The 25,667-nt window shown below is 43.8% G+C and overlaps 2 protein-coding genes across 2 annotated transcripts; one reads left to right on the top strand and one right to left on the bottom strand.

Moving 5' to 3' along the window:
* Positions 1–8,543: 8,543 nt before the first annotated feature.
* actr3b (actin related protein 3B) lies at positions 8,544–18,772 on the bottom strand. The gene is made up of 12 exons (XM_080020638.1): positions 18,556–18,772; positions 17,126–17,181; positions 16,721–16,845; positions 15,318–15,428; positions 15,126–15,221; positions 13,985–14,092; positions 13,743–13,886; positions 13,389–13,562; positions 12,920–13,012; positions 11,693–11,818; positions 11,498–11,581; positions 8,544–10,935 (listed from the first exon to the last, which is right to left on the bottom strand). Exons 1-12 carry the CDS (start codon positions 18,597–18,599, stop codon positions 10,840–10,842), a joined length of 1,257 nt encoding a protein of 418 aa, XP_079876764.1. The 5' UTR covers positions 18,600–18,772; the 3' UTR covers positions 8,544–10,839.
* A 1,588-nt stretch (positions 18,773–20,360) lies between these two features.
* xrcc2 (X-ray repair complementing defective repair in Chinese hamster cells 2) lies at positions 20,361–24,201 on the top strand (the record flags this gene model as incomplete). Its single annotated transcript, XM_080020428.1, has 6 exons — positions 20,361–20,491; positions 21,217–21,298; positions 21,466–21,501; positions 21,608–21,757; positions 22,348–22,526; positions 23,013–24,201. The coding sequence occupies 6 exons, from the start codon at positions 20,361–20,363 to the stop codon at positions 23,350–23,352; spliced, it is 918 nt and encodes a 305-aa protein (XP_079876554.1). The 3' UTR covers positions 23,353–24,201.
* Positions 24,202–25,667: the final 1,466 nt, after the last annotated feature.

The following is a 25,667-nucleotide window of genomic DNA, read 5'->3' as shown; positions in this document are numbered from 1 at the left end:
ACAGTTGGGATTCATTCATTTTTCTTTTAAAAGATTTGTGCTTGTCTGGGAGCCGACAGAGCGGTTCCCACCAGCGCTTGTTATTTCCCAGCTCTGGGTGGAGTTACTCTGATGGAGGATGGTTGTAATTCTACCGAAGCCCCACTTGACATGGGAAGGGGCTGCAAATCCGAACGGGTTGTATCACATGTTTTCTGAACCGACAGCTCACAAAAAACTGCCTGGGTTGTCTTATTTCACAGTTTGTGTGTTAGTAGGCTCGTCAGAGACCCACATCTCTGTACATAAGTACTGAAAAAGTGAGTTATTTATATTAGGTCCCCACAAAAATAAACACAACTGTAAGTTCTGATGTATCGTAAACCCTCAAACCTTGAAAATATGGAATAGAACCAATCAAGAAAAAATGACGGCCGAACGCTAATAAATACACGAGAAACAATATTTTTTGCGTCTTTTTAAATGGGGATGGATTTAGGGGGTCTCTAAAAGGGCTCTAAGGGGAAAAATGCTTGTAAACAACTTGTATAGTGTGTACACTATTCTATATGCATCCTACAGTTCAGCATGGGGTGTAGCTGATCTAGAAGTTAGCCACTGTCACAGGCAGATGACCGGCCCCCAACCCTAAGACTTTTTGGTCTTTAAGAGGACTGGTGCCTGTCTAGGATCGCACACACACACACACACAAACACACACACACCAAATGACCACACCAAGTTAAGTGGGTCTGTATCATCCCTTTGCCTAATTTTGTCTGTGGAAACATCGGAACACGCGCATGCACACACACACAGACACTAATGATCTAAACTCTTAACAACCCTGAAGGGACCTGATTGACTGAAGTCTTATCTGTCCATTCCTCCATCCTTCCATCCATCCATCCTTCTTCCTCCTCTCTCTCCACCCCTCCATCACTCAGCAGAGGTCAGCCAGCGACCAACTGTTTTTGTAGGCGCACAATTTGCAAGCGGAGACACAACACACACACACACACACGCACAAAAGAAAACACATACCCGCTGTGGTTCTTAGATTGTTGCTGTTTGTATGTTGCCAGGGAATCAGACCTGTGGTTCCAGTTTTGTCTGGTTCTGATACCCGGTCAGAATATCCCAGATGAGCTTTGATTTCCATTTTCCACAAATAGAATTGCACCTATCATTCTATTTAGCATTTAGATCCTCCCTTTAATCTGTCCTTATATATATGTGTCCTATTAATCTGTCTATCAATATTGCACTTCCTTCCTGCCAAAACCCTTTCTCCATCCCTCCTTTCCCTCTCTCTCTCTCTCCTTTCCCAGTAATGGTTCAGTATTGATTATCTCCAGGCCTGTGATTGTCTCTCTGTCCGGCTACACTCACCACTTATTTCTAATTACCTTCATCCAGCGCACGCACACACACAACACAGGGGCCGTGGTTAATGTCCCCACTGCAATTGGACAGTTACTGTAGAAAGTAGGAGAGACGGAGGAATGGGGAGGAAAAGGTGGAGGAAGCCATCTCAGGTCAGAAAGTTCATGGAGGGGAAGCGGATGCAGTCTCTTTCGGTCTTTCTTTCTTCCTTCTTTAGTCGGGCGCCATCCCGCTCCCCGCCGTCTTCTTTTTTTCGACGTTTTCCCCAAACTTCCCTCACGAAAACGGTTACGTTCTTCTCCGTGTCTCTCCCTCTCGACCTCCCGTCCATTTATTCTGCGTCGGCAATAGTCCCTCCAGGAGGATATTAAATGATTTTCATTCCATCATAAAAAGCCGCTGACTACTCTAAGTGGGAAATAGCCTTCTGTTAATATCATATTCTCCACGATAACCGACCATATATTCAGAGCTAATTCAAAAGGATATGGGATCACTAAGAGGCTTGAAGCTGCAGTTTTAATGATTGTAGCAAAGATTTAGTGTTTGCGCATATTTTACACCAACCTGAGTGTGTACTGTCAGGGTAAGTGGAGCAAAAGCGCAGCGGAGTTTAAAGATGGGCTCAGCGCCCGGATGAACAACGACCACCAATGTGCTTTTTAGCAAGATGCTTAGCTCAGTGAAGAAATCATATAAGACTAAATAAAGTGACGACCACAGCACTCGCGGGAGTGAGAGGCAGACGGACAGACGCTGAACAAAGTTTAAAAAAAAAAAGGACAGACTTCACACTTTACAACGCTGACCTTAAAAGTGCCACGCAACACGAAACAAACACGGGGACTAAATGAGACGACGCCGGCGGTATTCTGTCACTCACAAATCCAGAAACTGCAGACAATGCTCTGTCGCCCAGCTTGATGATCAATAAAGCTTCTCTAAATTTGTAAATGTGAATTCATGAGGTTGGACGCCTCCCATTAGAGTCAGCCAAACACCTGATGAACTGAATGGAGCCGCTGCCCAGAATACAAGATGACAAATTACCTCTTCCGGCTATGGGGAGGAGGAAGGAGTGTTTAAAAGTCTTTCGCTCCCTCTGTATGATCTCTGCATTTCTATTCATGGCAGTTGTTGTTGCATCGTGTGTGTGTGTGTGTGTGTGTGGGTGCGTGGGTGTGTGGGGTTGTGAGATTTATCTGAGACTTGTTTTGAGGATTTGAATGTGGAAATAAGTCTAAAATGTTTAAAAACCTCAAAAGGTCAATCCATGCAGCATATAGGCTGGCTTTTGGTTATTCTGCCAGGAAGAGATTTAGTTAGAATAGAGTATTGACGAGAAAGGGAGGCCAATTATTTTTCAGGCTGAGAAGGACTTGGATACACACATGCACACACACACACACACACACACACACACACACACACACACACACACGCACACACACACTGTGTGGTTTGAACAGAAAAGGGGGGCAGTGTCTCCTCCTTCTAGTGTGCTGAAGTGTCCTTGTGCAAGATACTTATCCCTTAATTGCTCGTGATGGCTGCGTCCATCAGTGTGTGAATAATTGTATGTCACTTTGGACAAAAGCGACATACAGTACAATGTAAAGAACGATGATATAAAGAAAACCTGTTGCTAAGCTCATGTGAATAACAGTAACATTATGCAGTACATCAAGTCTCATGAACAATTAGGTGCAACAAAATATTATAATAACATGCCAGCCAAATGATTATACTGTAGTAATTTTAGTTTTATTTCCATGTTGAATTGACGGACAGAAGATGCAAACAGAGATGCAACAGCAGCACCTAGTGGGAGACAATTCACAGACAATTTAAATTCGGAAAAATAACTCCTACTCAATGTGGTTTAGAACAAATATCAGGACTTGAATGGGTCTGTGAGCAACAGAACACCTGAGACATTCCCAACAGAATTGTAAAACGATTAAAAAAAATATTCACCATTTGGAATTTGGCTAATTTTAAACATGTCTGATCTAACAAGTACACACTTCACGAGAGTCACTGTCATCATTTTCTGAAATCATGAAAATAAATTGTTTAAGAATATTCCCTGGATTCAATATTTAAAGGTTGCTTTTTTCATCGACAGATCCAGATAAAACATATTTCATAAAAAAAATTGTATGACCTTTGTGTAACTGATTATTATTATTTCTTTTATTTTAATTATAGGCGCCAATTTTGACTTTAACAATACAAACTACAACAATTGTTGAGATACAAAATGGTTATGCAGAGTTAGTATCACTATTCTGGATGGTTTCCTCAATTCTGCGGCGTCTCCATTGTTCCTGTGATCATCTCTTCAACTTTGCACGTTTCTTCAGGTCCATCGCTGTGTGAAAACTCTTGAGCCATTCAAAACAAAACAAGTCCTTTCCAAGCTCCAGATGTCCCTTTAGGCTGTTCCTGGTTTGCCCTGTTCTGGCAGGACCAATGGCACGGATGCTTCTCTTCGGCCGTTCCAGACATCCACGCTCGGTGAAGGATCTGCTGAGAGATCGCAGGGATACGCATGGATGTTGTCCCGTGAAGGTTGTGAAGCGACGCATTTACATTGGGTTCTTATTATGGGATGTCTGCTTATAAGGTAGAAGCGGACCAGGCACTTCATCCAGTCCGCTTCCTTCAGAGAGACGGATCTGGTCAGAGACGGAGAATTGATTTGACATAGTTGATTATTAGAAGATTATTATCATTTAGTGTAATGATCTAAACATTGTAATCGCCAATGGGAATAATATAATGAATCAATCAAACCTATTCTATTTATACACTGTTTATAATTTAACCATGACAATCAAAACGATCCAATATAAAGATACCACACCAAATCATATTTAACCTATGTAAGATTAAATCTCTATCAATTATTGTTATTTAATTGGATTATTTCAATCTTGACATCTCTTAATCTATTCAACAGCGAACACCATTTCAAAATAAATTGCACACACATACCCACACACACACACACACACCTTGTTTCAAGTTAATAATAATAAAAAAGAGATATACAGTATGGTGCCTGTGTATCAATAATGTATCACAAGAGGGAGTAATGCAATATATCATACTGTAGAGTTGTTCCACCCCTCGTCCCTGACCATACCCAGCCCCAATACTGAATGAATCTGAAAAACTCACCAGTGTCATGTGGACTCCACTGGCCTCCTCTTATCCGCTTCCTCTTCCTCATCCTCTTCTAGTCGTGGCCTGAGCGGAGCTATGGGTCCAGGGGGAGTGGGCGAGGGAACCGCCCGGTCCGGGGGAGTGGGCTAGGGCTGATGGGAACTCCAGGGGGGCTGAGTAGAGGAGTTCAGCCAGAAGGATGAAGACTGCTGACCTGGTGGCCTTTCGGAGCCACGGGCTTTGCTCTCCGGAGTCGTGTCCGCAGGACGTGGGGTTTTAATTTTCGACTGAAGCCTGTACTGGGAGAGCTGTAAGGGAGTCAGAAGTGGGTGCTGTGTCGAGCACCCACAGAAAGGGCAGCCCATGCCGCACAGCTGAAATGTTGTCCTGAATGGTGTTCATCATGACAATGACTTGAGGAAGACACACCTGGACGGAAGCGTCCCTCGTCTCAGCCACTTCACTCTGATAACCCAGCTCCTTCCGCTCTCCTCCCGCCAAGGGGAAGGATCCGAGGCGAAGCAGTCCTCTTGTCCTGGTGATGAGGTTGCCACAGAAATGGCACTCTCCATCATCCTGCTCATTCTCTATTACAGGAAACCCAGGTTTTGATATTTTTCCCCGGACGTGAGAAAGATAGGGGTCCTCCTCTCACAGTTCGGTCAGAACCTTCAGACGGTTCTTTCTCCAAACAGTCACAAGGCCAAGGTGGCTCATTCTGACCCAAGCTGAATTCGCCCCCTCGTGCGTAACAGTGCACCCCCCCAAATCAGCGATGAGTTGGATAACCGAACAAATATTTATATATATTTTTAATAAATTACTCATCAAGAACCGAATCTAGTCAAAGTCAAACCTTTCCTCACTATTTTCCAGTTACAGTTGCGCCTCCGGTCCCAGCTTTTGTCATTTCACGATAAAATTCAAAGATATATTTCCAAAACTTTTATTTATTTTTTCCTTCAACTTTTTCCTGTCCTCATCATACATCTTCGTTTTCCCCAATGAAATGGTTTTATATTAGTGAAATCCATTGAATCCAGTGATGTTTATGTCGACTTCCTTTTCTTTTCAATGCTTCGCGAAGGAAGCTCTGGAGAAACACAGAAGTTGTGGCAGAAAAAACACTTTAATGGCATTAACCTGACCAATTATTGATGAAGGAAGTGGATGTTTGATTGCCGTCTGGCTACCAAGGTGAGAAAGTTGGAGGAGTGGCACTTCGTCGCTTCAGTCCCCAGGTAAGTAAAGTTCTTCAGGGACTTCTTATAGGGGAGATTTTGCATCCAGAGCACATCACATGTGTGTATAGGCATCAATTCACTTCTGTTGATGTTAATTCTATAGCCCGAGAAGCTCCAAAACAAATGAATCTTGTCTGGAATCACTGGTCTGGGGTCTGGGGGTATACAGGAGAATGTCATCCGCGTTACAGTACAAGGAAATATTGGTTGTCTCTTGGTTGTCCAACTGCTAGTTATGACGAAGGCTGTGACGCAAAGCGCCATCAACACCCAAGACGAATAGACATTGACAAAATCCAAAAGTCTCCAAAATTTGTACATTAATTTATGTACAGTCATGTGACAAAGGTATATGCGCAAACTGAACTAAGTATTAAAAGTGGTATCGATCCTTACAAGTCAAACACTTCTTCTTCCGTATGCTCCCGCTGGGGGCTGCCACAGTGGATCATCTGTTTCCATCGCTTCCTGTCCTCTGCATCTTCTCCTGTCGCGCCAACCGCCTGCATGTGCTCCGTCACCACATCCATAAACCTCCTCTTTGGCCTCCCTGTTTTTCTCTTGCCTGGAAGCGCCATCTTCAGCGTCCTTCTCCCGGCATACCCAGCATCTCTCCTCCGTACTGTACATGTCCAAACCATCTCAATCTGGCCACATTGCAACTTGCAACTTTGCATCTTCAACTCTGCGACCTCCAGCTCCGCCTCCTGTCTTTTCGTCGGTGCCACGGCCTCCTGACCGTACAGCATAGCGGGTCTCACTCCCACCTTGTAAACCTTCCCTTTCACTCTTGCTGATACCCTTCTGTCGAAAATCACTGCAGACAGTCCTCCCCACCCACTCCACCCTGCCTGCACTCTCTTCTTCACCTCCATTACTTTGCACAGTTTGACCCCAAGTATTTTTACTCATCCACCTTTGCCACCTCTACTGCTTGCATCCTCACCATTCCGCTGTCCTCCCTCTCATTCACGTACATGTATTCAGTTTTAGAACTTTCATTCCTCTTCTCTCCAGTGCATACCTCCACCTCTCCAGGCTCTCCTCAACCTGCTCCCTACTCTGGCTACAGATCACTATGTCATTTACGAACATCATAGTCCACGGAGGGTCCTGCCTGATCTCGTCCGTCACCATTGCAAACAAGAAACGGCTCAGGGCCGAACCTTGATATGATCCCACCTCCGCCTTAAACTCATTCATCATTGGATCAACCACTGTCACGCTGCCCTCATACAGATCCTGCACCACTCTTACATAATTCTCTGCAACTCCCGACTTCAATTATATACCTCATATAATACCACACCTCCTCTCTCAGCACCCTGTCATATGCTCTCTCTAAATCCACAAACACAATGCAACTCCTTCTGACCTTCTCTATACCTCTTCATCAGCATTCTCAAAGGAAACATCGCAGCTGTAGTGCTCTTCCCTGGAATGAAACCATGTTGCTGCTCATGAAACACCACCTCTCCCTGGCTTCCTCTTCCCCATAACTTCATGCTGTGGCTGATCAACTCTATACCTCTGTACTTATTACAGCTCTGCACATCGCCCTTATTCTTTAAAATCGGTACCAGTACACTTCTACTCCACTCCTCAGGCATTCCCCTCACTTTCCAGGATTGGGTTAAACAATCTAGTAAAAAAAAACTCCACTGCCATCTCTCCTAAACATCTCCATGCCTTCACAGGTATGTCAAACACTAATATTAATGTAACTCTGTAATGTAACACTGACAGCTTTGTCATCCACAGAAGAAGCAAGTAATTACTTATACCCCTTTCCCACTGCACCAAAAACCCGGTAACAGCCGCTAATATCCGGCATTTGTCATCAGTGTGAAAGGAGAAACCCGGTTTTCAGTCCCGGGTCAAATGACCCTGCAGTAAACACCAGTTTTAATCAGCTCAACCTCCGATCAGCTCTGATGTAAACGCGACGCCCAGGTCGTCCCGCTTTTTTTGGCCCCTTTACCGGCTTGCGTTCATTAATAGACAGGAATATCCGTGCATCATTCGATCATTTCATATGCCATTTAGAATCCAAAATCAGAAGTTATTTACTTTTTTTTCCCCCATGGGGACCATGAAATGTTTTGAGTGTGGGGATCACTAAGTGGGGAGCGCCGCGGAGCACCCCGCCACACTCCGCGCTGTTTCTACTGTAGTGTTGGGTTGGTCACGAACGATCCGATTCATTTGAACGGCTCAGAATACTTATAATGTTATCGTTTCTTTTAGTTGCTGTCTCCTCTACTTTTTTGTTCCCAATCACACTGGCACCATGACACGGCCCATTTACAGCGTGTTCGTGATGTAGAACGCGGCGCACCAGGAACAAATAGCATTTCTCCTGGCAAAGGGAAAGGCGTCACTCATCTAAAATTAGCAGGTTTATACGGGCCGGATAAACCTGCTAATTTTAGTGTAAAAATTTTATTGGATTTAGTGGTATAGTGGTGCCTGGAGAAGTGGGTAAGCTACATTTTTGCCAATAGTGTTTTTTTTTTGTCCAGCAAAGGATAAACACTGTGTTATAAACAGTGACATGTAACACTACTCCTGCGTATTTAGTTCACCCAAAAATGGCCTAATGGTATTTGAAAACTGTCGCTTAACTTAGTAGGTATACTCTGCATACCTGTGTATACCCTGCTCTACACCACTGCTTACATTTAAAATTGTTCTAAATTCCACTGGCAATGCAATTTAGTAATCGATTGTGACCATCTGTTTAAAAAACCAACTAACTACTGCTCATTTGTCATGGATATATTATCTTCAAATCATTTTCGTCACACAATACACATATACAATGTACAATATTAAACATAAAAACTTTCATTACTTCACATGTAACCCACTAGTGCTTAAACCATTAACTCTGAGAGCAAATTCGTGTTGAAGGCGTTGTGTCTTTATTGACATGATCTCAATCCAACCAGATCGGTCAGCGTTGTAAGCGTTCCAATAACAAATTGTCAAATACAAGTATATTCACTACATTCATTTCCGGACATCCCCACTCAATGTGGTCAACAGAATGTCAGCCAGTTCATTCTTAGAGCTGACAGATATAATGAAATGCTCTACCACCATGTGGCCTTCATAAAACTAAATATCTCTTTTGTCATCTCTGTATTGGTCATATACAAGACTTCATTGTTCACAAGTGCGCAAAATAGAGTTGAAAGATGAGAAATGAAACTTCCGTAGAGGCTAAAGCCAAAAACAGAAACTATACGTATGTACCAAATGCTCATATTTACGCCAATATAATTTAAGCAACTTGTGGTTTTGGCCAGGCAACAGAAAAGTTTGATGCCTCAGTGCATTGTGTTAGTGTATCGTGTATATATATCTGTATTTATATTACAATAGATTATATATTATATCTCTTTTAGTCATATTCTCTCTTCTGATAAACTATTTACTTTACAAATATAGACAATCTGCAGTAGCTTATGAAACAGTCTGGATTCACCTGTATATTGTACATTAAATGCGGGGACTGGGCACACAGGTCAACTCACAGCAACAGAAAACAAAGTGTCAACTTGGAAACTCGGGACGTTCACATTGGAGGAAAAAACAAAAAAAACAGCACACACACACACACACACACACACTTGAAGGCATACATAGAACCCGACATATAAAATGGGACAATAACAGCAAAGTACAAAACAACTCGTAGCTATTGGGGTGTTGTGATGCTTGTCGGGCCTCCAGAAAGGTGCGGTGTTACAATCCCTGCAGTCAAACATCACAGTCGCCGTTCCAGTTCCAGTCGTTATTCAAGACCTCGTCCAGTCAATATTGTGCTTTCCAGAGTATTTCAGGGATGTTATGATGACGACAGTTCTTTCATTTCTTACCTGTTGCTCACTATGGTTTTTATTACCATGTGTGGGAATTGGGAAATGCTGGCATCTGAACTTCTGAAAACCAAATGATCTATATTTTCATGGGCTCGTCAGGGCAGCGAGTCGACTTGTGGCTTACTGGCGAGCAAAGCAAACGATTCTAAACATCCATAAATAAAATATGCGTTTCTGTAAGTATTTTCCCCATGATGACAAGTTCTGGTGAGGAAATGTACCAGAAGTCAGCACAAAGCCAATATCAACCTTTAAAAAGAGTCCGCAATGCACAATGCGCAACGCCAGTCAGTATATCACTATATCAATGAAGACTATGTGGAGTCTTGTTCCTTCTAGAGCGACACATACGGCAGAAGAGAGAGAGAGCGATTAGGAGAACTCTAAATAAGAGAGAAGAGAGTATTAAAAAAATGGTCAACGGCAAAAAGAAATGGCAGTCAACAAATCACTCCAGCCTTCCATGTATTTCCCTTTCATTGGCTTTAGAAGCCAAATGTTAATGTGAATTGTTGAGTTTCCATTTCCTCATCCTTATAAAAATCAACAACCCCATGAGGTTCAGGTGACATGCTCGTGTAGCCTTTCTTTCTGGCGTGGGAGGATTGGGTGAATGACCTTAAACGACTAAAATTGATGATTGAAAAAAAAAATGGAAGATGTGGATTCCTACCATGAACAACTAAACAGGGAATCATTATTGATAAACTATTACCTAAACTTCATCATGTCTCAGGTTCTACTGGTTCCAATGTGTTCTAATCTTATGTTGTATCTTCGGAGCTATACCACCGATGTACTGTATATATATATATATATATATATATATATATATATAGACAAACAGTAAAAGGTGACATTGGGGACTATCATGGGATATGACTGAGTCAACATGAACCGATGGGGTTCAGAACCGCAATCACAACCTAAGTTCATCAGCCACAAGGCCGCAAAAAATCAGAACCGCTCCACGGAGTAAGCCTTCAGAAACACGGCCTCCAACTTACACCGGGTTGACGGCTTTGTGTTCAAAACAGAAACAAACAAAAATAATAACCACGCTGAAGCAGTGAGATGTGGAGGCCGCTGCAGGACGACACGTCGTCGGGCCAGGGGGGCTTGCATGCTGGCAAGACAAGACGCTGACGGGAGCAAGGCTGGCGGGGTCGCCATCAGGACATGATGCCAAACACGGGGTTGTGGCGGCAGATGCTGGGGCCTATTTCATCGTAGTCCTTCTTGGAGTGACAGACCTGGAAAAACTCGGGCTGGAAAAGAAACGTGAACATCGGTCAACACAGCAACAAACCACAAGGACGGCGGCGACAGAGCCCAGCGGCAGTTACGCCTCGGACACAATTGAGTCGGTTGCGCTGGAAGTCGTCGAGTCGGTGAAGGAGCTCTGTAATGGAGTGTTGATGTAACGCCCCCTGGTGGCCGGTGCAGCCGGTGAAAACGGAGTGAGGGATAGGTTGAGAAAATTCAAGCTATTTGGCAACGTATTGTCAGAATCTCATTCTCCACCGGAAGTAGGTGCTGCCATGAATAAACTACCATGTTTACATGTTTAACTGAGTATAAATTACTCAAGAGGTACTGGTACAAAATACCAGTATTTGGGAGCTAAATAACACAACAAGCCACAAATCAAACTCCAAACGCGTGTCCTCCATTATTTTTTCTTGTCAGTCATCTTTCAGGGGCCACTACTGCGCTGACATTTTGGATACGTAACATTGACGGAAGAATTGTACACAAGGCTTTAGATAAAGAAATCAAATCAAGTAAAGAGACAGCACATTATCTGTGTGCGGGTGTGGGTGTGGTTACCGTGGATGCCAGCATTGAGCCTCCAAACCAGACGGCGTAGCGCTGCATGTGGTGAGTCACAACTTGAACCTCCATTGGCTTGGGCTGTACACACACACACACACACAGACAAATACACATTATGTAGGCCGATATGGTCTTCAGCAGTCCGTGTGTATGTCTGTCTGTGTGTCTGTCTGTCTGCGTTCTAATGACCTTGATTCTTCCTCCGCTGAGTTCTTCGCTAAGTTTCAGTCTGGCGTCGACCACTCTCTTCAGGTCCCTCTGGAGACGACGGCCAAAGTCCCGGAACATGGTGGAGCCACCGGAGAGGACTATGTTCTGATAAACACACACACGCACGCACGCACGCACGCACGCACACACACACACACACACACACACACACACTTTCACTTCAAATTTTTGGTCATATAAGGCGTTTTCGGACCGGAGGATTTTTTTGTAAAGTTCTAAGAACAGTTGGAGGACACCCCAACCTTTTTTTTATTTTTTATTGTGTCCCCACTGCAGGAACTGGGAACGACCGTAGTTCTTAGAACCTGTGGCAGATCTGCCTGCCGCACGCTTCAGAGTGACATTTTCAGGGCCCTCTGGCACAGAAACACAGACAATCGAGTAGAAGACACACAGGTCTATTGTAGCGAGTGGGCTAGGTGGAACAAGCCCCGGAGCAGATGGACGGCATGTCATAACAAGGTCTCGTCTCCCGTGTGTGTGTGGGGATGGGGGTTTTACCTGTTGCAACAGGCGCACAGCCACACTGATCCTGGGCCCAGTTACCTAGATCCTGGACAGGTGCGGCTACTCACACCACACCACCCCCACACTACAGAACCGTTATGAGGGACATTTTTAGCTCCTACTCCAGGGTAGGTACTCTCCCAGCACGAGAGGAAACTTGAATAATGCGCTTTAAATCCACGGTGACTGGTCGAAAGCATGAGCCAATGCAGCACCGGGAACCACCATATTTAAAAAACTGCGTAAAACGCTGGCAGTTAACTACAACTTGTAACGGTGGCATTAAAAAAATGGAACAAAACACAGACACATTTTTTGTCCGTTGCCTTAAAATCATGGAAGCGTCCTCCACCCTGTTGCTGTATGTCGCGCAGAAGTAATGTTGCTATACCAACCGCCGGCCAGCTTACGTCACTTCAGCGTTCCTATTGGAGGTGCTAATGCAAACAGACAAAAAGCCCTCGAAGATATTATGTAGTTCTCTGGGGAGCTCCTCAGCGGGCAGTTCCTCTCAAGGAGTCCCCAGAAGTGTTTGGTCCGAAAACGCCTTTAGTCTTGTTTAGGAACTCACATCGTGGTGTTTAATCCAAAATCAATGTGTCACACGCACGCACGCACGCACGCACGCACGCACGCACACACACACACACACACACACACAGCAGCAGTGTGTGTTACCTTGTAGAGGGGTCTCCTGACATCAATGGGACAGCTCTGAATGACCTCATCAACCACATCGGAGATCGGCTGCATGAAGTCCGGGTTGGCAAACTGGAAGATACATGTTTATTTACTTTTTCATTCACATTTACAGTAACTAACTTTTCTACTTTCTACTACTATTTTATATTGCAGATATAATTAATTAGTTGCCCTGGAATGCACTACATACTGTATGTGAACTATTACATTACATTTGACTTTCCTTGTCAATAAAACCCCACTATGACTTAGACACTGTGTCAAGAGGTGCACGACTGCTTGATTGACGACTATCTGACAGAGTGTTTTATTAATGAATAAACCTGATGGAACTAACCTAGACGAGGAGAATGCAGTTGTGAAATGATAGAACACAGCATTAAAGTAGAGTCAAAACATTATGTCATAACAGATCCTGGTCGAGTTTACGCCATAGCGGGTTTACCTCGGGGTGGAAGAAGATCTCCGGGCCCAGGAAGCGCTCGTAGCCCACGTCGATGTGGAAGGAGCTCTTGCTGATGGCGTTGATGCCACGGTACTGTTTGATCCATTTGGCCGGGTCCGAGTCGTACTTGGTGAACTCCTTCACGATGTCTGGGCAGATGTAGCAGTACCGCTCCTAGGGAGGAGACGGGTCAGCGGACATCACACACATTACTACACAGCATCCAGCAGTACATTCCTGCACACACACACACACAGACACACACTTCATATTTTAAAACAGGAATGTACTGCTGGCTGCTGTGTAGTAATGTGTGTGATGTCCTGGCAGAATAACCAAAAGCCAGCCTATTACCTTAACAGCCTTGGCGGTCTCCAGGGATTGCTCCGGGGGGATGCCCACCTCCCGCTCTCTCAGAAGCTGCTGGATGAAAAATGTGATGTCGCGCCCGGCGATGGGAATGTGCTTGATGCAGCTGCCAATCACATAACCCTCCGCCTGGTGGGAGGTGGGGAAGAGGATAAATAACTGATGCCTCTCTCTCGCTCTCTCTCTCTCTCTCTCTCTCTCTCTCTCTCTCTCGCCCTCTCTCTCACCACGGGTATGGCGTGGGTGACTCCATCGCCGCTGTCGATGACGATGCCCGTCAGCGTCCTCTCTCCGACCTGCCGAGACGTCCAGGACGCCGCCAACGCCAGCACGGCCTGACGGTGGGAGGCGGAGACACACAGGGAAAGAGAGCGAGAGCGAGAGAGAGAGAGAGAGAGAGAGAGAGAGAGAGAGAGAGAGAGAGAGAGAGAGAGAGAGAGAGAGAGAGAGAGAGAGAGAGAGAGAGAGAGAGAGAGAGAGAGAGAGAGGGGTGTGGGGCCGAGATAGACGTTGAGACACATGGGAAAATAGAGAGAATTAGAGAGAGAGACAAAGAGAGACCGTCAGGGGGGAAATGGGTCAGACAATGATACATTAGTAAGGAGAAATATCATCAGATTATTATTGAAATACAAGTAATTTGACTCTGCTCACTCTGCTGTGAGTGTGTGTTAGCTGAAATTTAGTTACTAAAGACCGTCAGGAGCTGTTGATTCTGTGTTTTATTATATTATATTAGATACTTTATTCATCCTCGGGGGGAAATTGCGGTGTTACAGCAGCACACATATAATGAATAGGCAATAATAATAAAAGTAATAGAAAACAGAAAAATTCTGCAATAAACGACAAACCCCAAAAAATGAACGATAAGCCTCTGTATTAATAATTCCCATTCTGGAAAAAAGTGGGAAATTGTGCCAGTATGCATAAACAATTATATAATCTGTACATATAGTGTATGAAACAGAGTGGTATTACAGTAGTATAATAAGAACGGTATTGTTGTTTCTGTGTTTATTAAATTCAGTTCAGACTTTGAGCTTGTTGGTTTGATATCAAACCTCAGCAATATGTCTTTTGAAATTGTTGTTGCATGTTCTTGAAGAGCTTTGCGTTGCATTTTAACGAGCAACCTTCTTATTAACTTTGGACCAATCTGTTTCCCGGGGTGGGGCGGTGGTTTATTTTTACCCGGGACAGATCTGTTACACCGCACAGAGGATGCATCTGTACTTTTGGCATTGTCGGGTTTTGTGGAGCTGGCAGGTTGACAGAAACCGCGACTACATCAACCCCCCCTCTAATCCCCTTCTGCTGAAATGATTGTTGAGACCAGGGTGACTGACAGGACGCCGGTGTCTGTACCTGCACGGCGATGTAGAGCCCGGGTATGTTGAAGGTTTCAAACATGATCTCTGCCAAATATTCTCTGTTCTCCGGAGTGTTGAGCGGAGGCTCCGTCTGAACAGACATGAGGGGGGAGAGTAGAGAGAGAACATTTAACGTGTTTCTTTCCTTCCGGTACGCAAATCGGATCCGGGGTCAGTTTTGTCCCACCATGAGGAAGCTGTGGTCCTCCGGTTCGGCCCGCAGATATTTGAAGATGACCTGCTCCATAAACTTCTCCATCAAATCCCAGTCTTCCACCATCCCATGACGAATAGGCCACTGCACATAGAAAGACACCGATACCGATCGTATAGGAACCCGTGCCATAGTGGTACCCGGCAGCTCTACAATGATATAAAATTCAACCCATTTTAAACAGTTAAAAAAATAGAAAATCAATACGTGGCGGTCAATGTTGATATTGTGGTCACTGCGAGAGCCTCAGCTCTCCATCTCTCTATCTTACACACACACACGCACACACGCACACAGCTAACTCCCCCTGCTATGCTCCTCTGTGTCCCAGTTCTTTTTTTGGACCGAGTTGTGAAATGTTGTTCCACTGTCACTGGAAGGACCAGATTTGGAGGGGAGCATGGTCAAAATCTACTGTTCTTATTGACACAATCCACTGATATCAACAGTGTGCGATCACTGCTGTCCATTGTTCATACTTGTATACGTTATCCACTGCTCTAATCAAACTGAATCTACTGTTATCACAAGGACATCTCCCTCAACCTGTGATTGACCTGATATTTTCAAATGACCTTTTATTTACCCTCACTTATTTAATCAATATCCATATACTTCAAACACTAGTATTATATGCTTCACAATGTGAACAGCATGTGTCTGCATTTGAGAGCATCTTATCTTGCTGTGTCTGTATTTTTCTTCCTAGATTGGACTCTCCAGCTCACACTATACACCCTTCTCCTCCATAGTATTTTAATTGCTAATAGCCCGGTGCGTGAGTTTGACTCCTTTGACTTCCCAGTTTCTGCTTATCTACTCCCGGACACTGTTTCTCTGTTCCTTCATAAGAAGGAGACAGCCCGGGCACGTCTTCCACCTTGCACCTGAGCCAGACTGCACACCGCTCATTATTATTTTCTGTACAAACACATCATGTATTGTATTATTGTATTATTGTATTATTGTAGGGGCGTAGTCAGTATGCCGACACCCAAATCTGTAAGCACTGTAACCCTATATGTCTGGCCTACAGTATATGTATTTCTGAGAATGCCACAACTCTTGACACTTCCCTGGTGTACCCTGCTGGGTGGAGTTGGACAAGGTGGCCAGCTGTTATTACATTTACTCAAAGCTTTAGGGAAGTAGTACTTTCACTTATTTCCTTGCACTCATCCAGGATCTCAGCCGACGAATCTGCCGGCTCCCGACGGGCTCTGAAAATCTTCTATACCTGCTGTTATCTGTTATCATCCGGGGTTATTTTTTGTCATCTGCCACTATCATTAAAATAAAATTAAAATGTTACATCCGTAATCATGTCACACACTCTTCCTCTCCTCCTCCTCCTCCTCCTCTTCCCTCCTCTCTACCTTGGTTGCATAGTTGGGTTTGTCGATGGCCTCGTCTCCGATGTAGAAGTCCAGATCATCCACCCCTCGGACCAGACGCCGCTGGGCCTGCTCCCCCACGCTGGCTGACTCTCTGATGGCTATACCTGGTAGGAGCACGGATGTTATAGATACATATATCCTCATAGACACTTACAAAGAGTATATAGTGTATTTTACATTTATACATAGAGTTGCATACGTATATGCATTATTGGAATTGGCAGACACTCTCTCTAATCCACCTAAGTGTGACATTACTTTTGTCCCTGTGCAGGCAAGTCGTCACTGTAACACACTCACATACTGTGTGTGTGTGTGTGTGTGTGTGTGTGTGTGTGTGTGTGTGTTTCTGTGTGTGTGTGTGTGTTTGTTTTTTTTACTTACAAGAGGGCATGATAAACTGTGGCTCTGTGTTTCCAGCATAGCCGATCTTTGTGTACCTGCAGCCGGACACATGGAGCTGTTATTACTTATTAACGTTGCTATGGTAATACCGTTGTTGTCATGTTGCGTTTAATGCCACTTTTATGACATGTTCTTACATTATTGTTGTTTCAATGTTTCATTTACTACAATGCAACTGTTGCAGTATCGCCATATTATTGTAGTTTTGCTTATGTAACTGTTGTGTTTAAAATACACTGTGCAGCATTTTGCAGCATTAATAATGTATTGTTGAGCCATCTTCAGTTTTTACTAAGTTGCACAAGCCGTCTGTGCAGATAAAAGCAAACTAAACACCCGACCTGCTCCTACAGTACGCGCCCCCAAACAACACAATTAAAGTAAAGCCAAGAATAAACACACAATAAATATTTGATTTAAATGTGAGATCTGAAATTTCTCCAGAGGCACAAGACCTGTACTGGAATAGTATTTCCATATTTCTCTCCAGTAAATGATCATACTTAAAAATAATCAGTGAACTTGTTTGTTTGCATCAGAGTATTTCCTCAGACATGATGTATGTATGTGTGGGAGGTACTAATTACTTTTATAGTATTTATTATATAAGTTATACACATTGTAAGTATAATGTGAATGAACGTGATGTGACCTATGGCAAATTTCCAATCTTGGTTGGACGACAAAGTTGCATCTTATCTCATTTTTTAATATTCAAAATGACTTGACACAACATATCAAGTAGCTTTTCCCAACATTCAATGGTGTTGGGAACAAATTCAGCGTTCAGAGCCAGCGCAGTTACATCACTGGGAATTAGAAAGAATCATTCGGGAATTAAAAAATATCAAAAAACAATAATTTACACTAATAAAATAATATTGAGATCAATAATGTTCGAAATAATATTAATATATATATATATATATATATATATATATATATATATATATATATATAAATATATATATATATATATATATATATATATATATATAATTATAATTATAAAATAAGTAATATTAATAAATAAAACAATCAACTATAATAATACAAACTTTATATTGATATTAACAATATTACCACAAAAAAAACATCAATCATTCAATAAATAACATCAATAAACAAAACAAGAAATGTTAATAAAATAATATTGATACAAATGAACGTTATAAAATAAAGAATATTATTTAAAAAAAAAAAAACACGGTCCAATCGTTTAAACACACCATCACAAGCGCAATAACGCGACAGAGAAATTAAATCCGAAATCAGTTTGGTTCAACCCGAAGGTTCTTATCAACCCGCACGCACGCCCGCTCGTGCGTGTGGGTGTGTGTGCGTGTGTGTGTGTGCGTGCGTGCGTGTGCGTGTCCTCCAGCTGTTCCCCTGTAAACACGCCGACCTACCCCGTCCCGCAGTCTATCACGCAGGGCGGCAGCTGCACCGCCATGCCGCCGGTCCGGTCCGGTCCGGTCCGCGATGCTCCGATGCCGACTAATCGGCGGTAATATCGCGATAATATAGGATCGCAGTAACCGCGACGCCTCTAACCCGCCTCGGCCCTCGGATCCCGGACGGCGGGACGCTCCCCTGGTCGGTGCCGTTATCTGACAGTGCGACTACTTCCGGTGCCAGGGGGACGACGGGAAAAAATAGAAACACGTTCTGTTTTTCACGCGGGCCCGGTAACCGGAGAGGAACGCGAGGGAGGGTGTGTGCGTGTGTGTGTGTGTGTGTGTGTGTGTGTGTGTGTGTGTGTGTGTGTGTGTGTGTGTGTGTGCGTGCGTGCGTGTGTGTGTGTGTGTGTGTGTGTGCGTGTGTGTGTGTGTGTGTGTGTGCGCGCGTGTGTGTGTGTGTGCGGCTCAGCTGTCGTTAAAAAGGCTACGCACCGACTTACATCCCTATAATAATAATAATAATAATAATAATAATAATCATCATAACCATAATCATAATTCTAATAATCATGATACGTTTTATTTGTATACTCGTTTTCCCAGGGTTCAAAAACATTAAAGTCGTGTGGAAATAATTAAAACAGTCAAAGATAAATCAAAACAGTTAAGAAAAGGGAAAAGGTCAGTGACACTGTCCTATCTTGGCCAAATGTTACCGGCCGAATATTTACAACTAATTATGAGAAGGAAAGTTGGACACGGGTTGAATTGTGTCGTATAGCCTGTTTGTTATTAATTAGAATAGGTACACAAATTCACGAACTCCTGAATTCACCACAGAGGATAAATAAAGTCTTATATCTTACATTATATTTATCTTATCTTACTTTATGTCACGCCAAATATGCTTTGACTAATGGGCCTCACATATGTATAGGCCTAGGGCCTATAATATCCATCCATCCATACATACACAAATACCTTCTTGCATACATCCATACATCCATAGACAAATACCTTCTTGCATACATACATACATACACAAAAACCTACATCATATATCATATATCATATACACATACACAAATAACTACATGCATACATACATACATACATACATACATACATACACAAATACCGACATGCATACATATATACATACACAAATACCTACATGCATACATACATATATAAACAAATACCTACATGCATACATACATATATAAACAAATACCTACATGCATACATACACAAATACCTACATGCATAAATATACATACACACACAAATACCTACATGCATACATATATACATACACAAATACCTACATGCATACATACACAAATACCTACATGCATACATATACATACACACACAAATACCTACATGCATACATACATACATACACAAATACCTACATGCATACATACACAAATACCTACATGCATACATATACATACACACACAAATACCTACATGCATACACATATACACACACAAATACCTACATGCATACATACATACATGAATACCTACATGCATACGTACATACTGTACATACATACACAAATACCTACATGTATACATATCTACATGCAAGGACAGACATTGAGACACGCAGGCAAGTCATCTTCACTGAACACTGTACAAACGTTTTGATTCCTGAGGAACGACAAAGAACGTCAATTCTCTCCGCTTCCCATCCACACCAGACATTACGGTAAAGTGTCAGAATCAGGAAGTCTTTTGAAAAAAAAAAAAAAAAAAAAAAAAAGCAGCGTGACGTGTTTTCCCTCCATGTCCACGCGCGGAGCATGACGGAGACCGGAGCACAGGTTGGAGGACGAACTCTGTCAACACGTCACTGCGAGCGGCTCATCCCGCGCAGGGGTTTGGTTGTAAAGTACAACTCCGACTGGTTTGGCACCGAGTCCAACTCTGACTGGTCAATACAAACCAGTGTATTACGTTATACGGTGGTTCGCGATGGTTGCGCGATGAACGCAGACCAGTTTATTACAGTTGTGTACAGTTTCTGCGGTTACAATCGGATTTAACATCTTTCTGAAAGTCGGGTAACTAAATATGTTGCTTGCAGCTCATCCATTTAGGCCATTCACAACTAATGTAATGTATATCTATCGTTTAAAATCCGGATCTTTCTGAACTACAGTAGCGCCGCCGTGCTATATTTGCCTTGAAATGTGGGGGAGTTAAAGTCGAGAGGCTGAATATTGCATATCTAAGCGGGTACACATCCTAACCTCCATTGTACTGTTGTTTTCCAAGTTCAAGTTGATTTGTCCATCGCTGTTGGGCACTACAGTGCATGTACAGGGACGAGCACGGCGGTACACATGGCTAAAACACACTTGACTGACACACCCTACACTCCTCATGACTAAGGCGAAGGCGAGTTTATTTCTATAGCACATTTCATACACGGGGGTCAATTCGAAGTGACGTCCATAGGGCTTCAAATACATTATATACGAGAGCAAAGAAGGATAAAAACAATTGAAATAAAATGAATCAAAACCGCAAAAAACGGATAAAGACACCGAAGTGCAATGTAAAAGGCCGAGATTGTCAGCTAGACCCAGCGCGATGGCGTGTCCGTGCCGCTGGTGGGCGCCGGGTGTTGAGGTGCGGTGTTGTTGTGTCTTGCAGCTGTTTGCCCGGCTGGACGCGCGGCGCTGCCTGGCGGATATCGAACCCCATCTCTTCCCCAGCGACAGCGGACCCGGACGTGGTACCAGTCCTCGTATAAACCGCAACACAAATAGCATCAGCACGACATTGGGGAAAATACCGTTGGCGATGCCAACGAGGCAGCCGTCTTCACGGCTCATGAGCCGTCTGTTGACTTAAACCCATCCTGTCTGTGTGTGTGTGTCTGTCTGTCTGTCTGTCTGCCAGGTGAGGTGGTTGAGTAACACGGTTTGCAGGGGACAGGTAAACTGGTTTAGAATTTAAACGGCGCAATAATTCACAATAAAACCTTATTTTTACTGCCCTTCTGTTTGTTTAGTTTAAAGCAGCGTGCTTGTGTATCTTCCAGGTAAGACGGAGTTGCTGTACCACCTGCTGTGTCGCTGCGTGCTGCCTGCGGAGGCCGGCGGTCTGTGTGTGGAGGTGGTGTTTGTGGACACGGACTACAGCCTGGACATGCTGCGTCTGGTCACCATACTGGAGAACCGACTGGCCACTGGTATGCACGCACACGCACACACACACACACACACACACACACCTTCGAGTCCGCCTTCAGGTTGAAATTTTGGATAAAATGTCAACCTAGAATGTCATGATCGTGAATGCCCTGGATAATGATTGATTGTTTGTATAAAGATGTTTTATATACAAAGAAGAAGAAAAAATGAAGGGATACAATCTAAGTGCTGGCCCTAGCGCAACAAGACATCAATTGTGACTTCTACGTACAGTGTTGAAGTCACGATGACTGTACTTCGATAAAATCCAAAACGACCTACATTCAATTTGTGTTGCCACTGCCGCCTCCACTAGGGGGCGTCGTTCCCCAACACTGCTCAGCACACCGACAGCGTGAGGAATTCTGGCCACCGCAGTTCTCACTGTAACACTGTAGTCCCGAAAACCTCGACTGGTTTTGTGCGTCTTGGAAACCGGAATCATTATTATGTCTCTCTGCCTGCTCTGAGCCCAGGTCTCGCCGCCACCGGACCAGAGGGTCGGTCCGGTGCAGACGGCTCCGAGGAGACCGTCCTGCGCACCTGTCTCTCTCGCCTCCTCGTCGTTCACTGCTCCTCCTCCTCTCAGCTGCTGCTCACGCTGCACTACCTGGAGAGCTCGCTCTCCTCCCGGCCCGGCCTCTCTCTGCTCCTCCTCGACAGCGTCTCGGCGTTCTATTGGCTCGACCGCTGCGGGGGCGGGGAGAGCGTGGCCAAACAGGAAGACAAGCTGACCAGGTGTTCAGAGCTGCTGGCCCGACTGCTGAGGTGTGTATCTGGGTGTCTATCTTCCACTCACCCATCCATCTGGCCATACTTCCTTCTACGATAGATGGAAGCATCTATCCCTTCTATCTTGCCTTCCTTCCTTCCTTTTCGTCTATCCTACCATCTAGGATAGATGGAGGCATCTATCCTTCCTTCCATCTATCCAACCAGTCCCTCCTTCCATCAATCCTACCTTCCTACCATCTAGGATAGATCTCCAAGCACCTATCCTGACTTCCGACTACCTTTCCTTCCTTCCATCTATCCTTGCTTGCTTACTTCCATGCTTACTTTCCTGCTTCCTTCTTTCCTTAATCTATCTTTCTCCCGTCCATATATCATTCCTTTCATCCTTCCCTCTATCGAGGACAAATGGAAGCATCTATTTTTCCTTCTTTCATTTCCTTTCTTGCATCCATCTGTCGGTCTGTCGCTTATGTATACCTCTCTGGAGGTGGATGTCTGAGTGACCGCTTCCATTCACAGAGAATACAGAATCACCGTGTTCGCCACCTCCCACGCGGTCAGAAGGAACTACAGGAACCCTTCTCCAGCCTCCACCTCCACGAGCTCCACGAGCTCCACCTCCACCTCCGAATATGACCAGCCCTACCTCTGTCGTGCCTGGCAGCGCCTGGTCACCCACAGGCTCCTGTGCTCCAGAAGGGAGGCCGCACCCAACATGGCCGCCGCTGCCGGTACTCCAGAGCAGAGGAGGCGGCAGGTGTTTACCGTTCATTGTACCTCCTTCCCCTCCTCCAACCGAACCAAGGCTCAGAAGATCAGCTCCTTCCATGTGACGGATGGAGGGGTGGTGTTTATTTGAGCTCTCTCGACCGCCTCCCCTGTTATGAGTTGAGATTTGAAACTTTGCCCCAATGTAATTTTCTTTGGAAAAGATTAGGTAACGTTTTTTTGACCAGACTGCCTATTCATGTCATGTGTTACAGACGCTTTGTAGGGGCGTCCACAAACATTGCTAAAATTGTCAGGCTTTGACACAAACAGCATTGTAGATGGTAAAATGAATGCAGTCATATGTTTTTAATTAAACAAACATTTAGGTTGATGGGGTTTTCCTTCAGAGTTCTTTAATAAAATGGGTAGAAATCATGGTTGGCCAAACATCCACAAATCTAGTCAATTAAAAAAAAAAATTTTTGAAAGATGCCCCATAATTCTGTCATTCATAAAAATCACATGATTTCTAATCGATGGTAAATGGTCCTAACATTACTTTAAGTAAAGTGTTTCTTTTTAACCATACAAGTATTCAATTAGGGTGTGGATAATTGCGAATGATTCAAGTGCGAGAAACGGAGTGAAAAGACCAAACATCCTCCTTCAGAAATAAGATGACACTCTTTCCAGTCGCTTGGACGAGAAAGTAAGAAGTGAAAGCTTCAGATCGACTCAGCAGATGATGAGGACTGCCAATGTGACTATGACCGCAAAAAAACACCAGGACACTTGAGTGGAGTGGGGTTGGTGCTTTTCAATGCTTTAAAATGTGTCATGTCAGTAAAAGAAAAAAAGCCGGTTAAATTTAAGGCTGACAACCCTGGTAGAAATGTCTCGCCTTGCATATTGGTTCGACTTAATGTCAAAGAATGTGAATTTTTTAAAGATGGGTCATTTTATTTATACAAGAAAAACTTTTTGAAAGAAAATTATATTGATATGTACGAAGTCAAACTTTTAATTAAACTTACTTTGTTCTGTAATATGTATCTAGCTGATTTAAACATCAAGATCTTTTCATTTAATTGCTTTCTCTCTCTCTTTCTCACACGCACACATAATTCAGGCTTCACCAGTGAGTTAACTGGGGTAAACAGATGGTTATTCTGTCTATCCTTCCACTGCTTTCTAAAAGAAAAAACCAAGATATGCTGTGTATGTGTGTGTGTGTGTGTGTGTGAATGAGATGTTATTAGGTGGAGTGCCTAGTCAAATGAATGCTCCATCCCTCTTCCTCTTTGTCTCGCTCTCACTTTCTCCAATGCGTTGCTATGTGACTGCTTTTCATCCCTCGCTTTATTTTGCTGGCAAAGCGAAAGAGGTGAAAAGGTCCAAAACACACATACTTACATTCCCTCTCGGGCACAAACATACAATCCATCTCTGACATCTACACACACACACACACACTACTTCACACTCATTCTCTCTCTTACACACACACACACACACACACACTCATTCTCTCTGACACACACAGTCTCTCTCTGTCTCTCTCTCCCGCACAGAGTGTCTCTGTCTCGCTGGCCAGTGGAGGGATCGCACTCATTGAGATCACTTCCTTGGTCCTGCACCTGGACTTCCTCTTTTCCTCTCTTTGGGTTGCTTAGCTCTATCACTGTCGGCCGCGCGTCTCTCCCGCTCTCTGCAAACTCGCGTTGCACTTGTCTTTGTTGGCCGATACAACGCGAGAGAACACAAGTAAAGATGAAACCCAAGCAAACACATGTAATATAACAAAGGTGGATCGTGATGCCTCCTCTCTCTCTCTCGCTCTCTCTGAAAACCCACTGCAAATGGCTGACCTTGTGTCCCCGTGTCCTTGCACACTTGTAATCACTGAAGATGTTTTATTTTCAGAGGACAAAGGTGTTATTCAACACAGCAGTCGAGACTGTAAGGAATCTAAAACAGCCGTGACAACCATGAGGGATTGCCACTTTAAAAATATGCAACCGTGCCTCCTCTGATGGGTGCTGTCCTTATTGAATGCTTGCGCTTGACAAGTGCCTGCCTACTTGCCTACTTACCATCGTACGTTTTTGCTTTGGATTCAAGTACGAACCGTAAATCTAAAATGGTCACGTTTGGCTTCGTGTGAGATTCTGATCAAAATAACACACAGGAAGTGATTGAATTTCATATATAGGCCAGGGAATGTTTTTTTAAATGATGGCCATTCTTTTCGTTGTTGATCAAAAAATAAATAAATGAAGCAGGCAAGCGGGTTTTTTTTTTAATTGAGGGTGAGTATATATATATATATATATATATATATATATATATATATATATATATATAAAACAACTGTTTAAGAAGAATTAGTATTTGTACACGCTCTATTTATCGCTTGCCGCGCAGGGCTTCCATACATGACCTGAGGGAGACGCTAGTGAGCAA

The sequence above is a fragment of the Zeus faber genome, assembly GCF_960531495.2.
Source record: "Zeus faber genome assembly, chromosome: 19".
NCBI lineage: Eukaryota > Metazoa > Chordata > Actinopteri > Zeiformes > Zeidae > Zeus > Zeus faber.
This window is presented reverse-complemented; position numbering and strand designations above follow the sequence as displayed.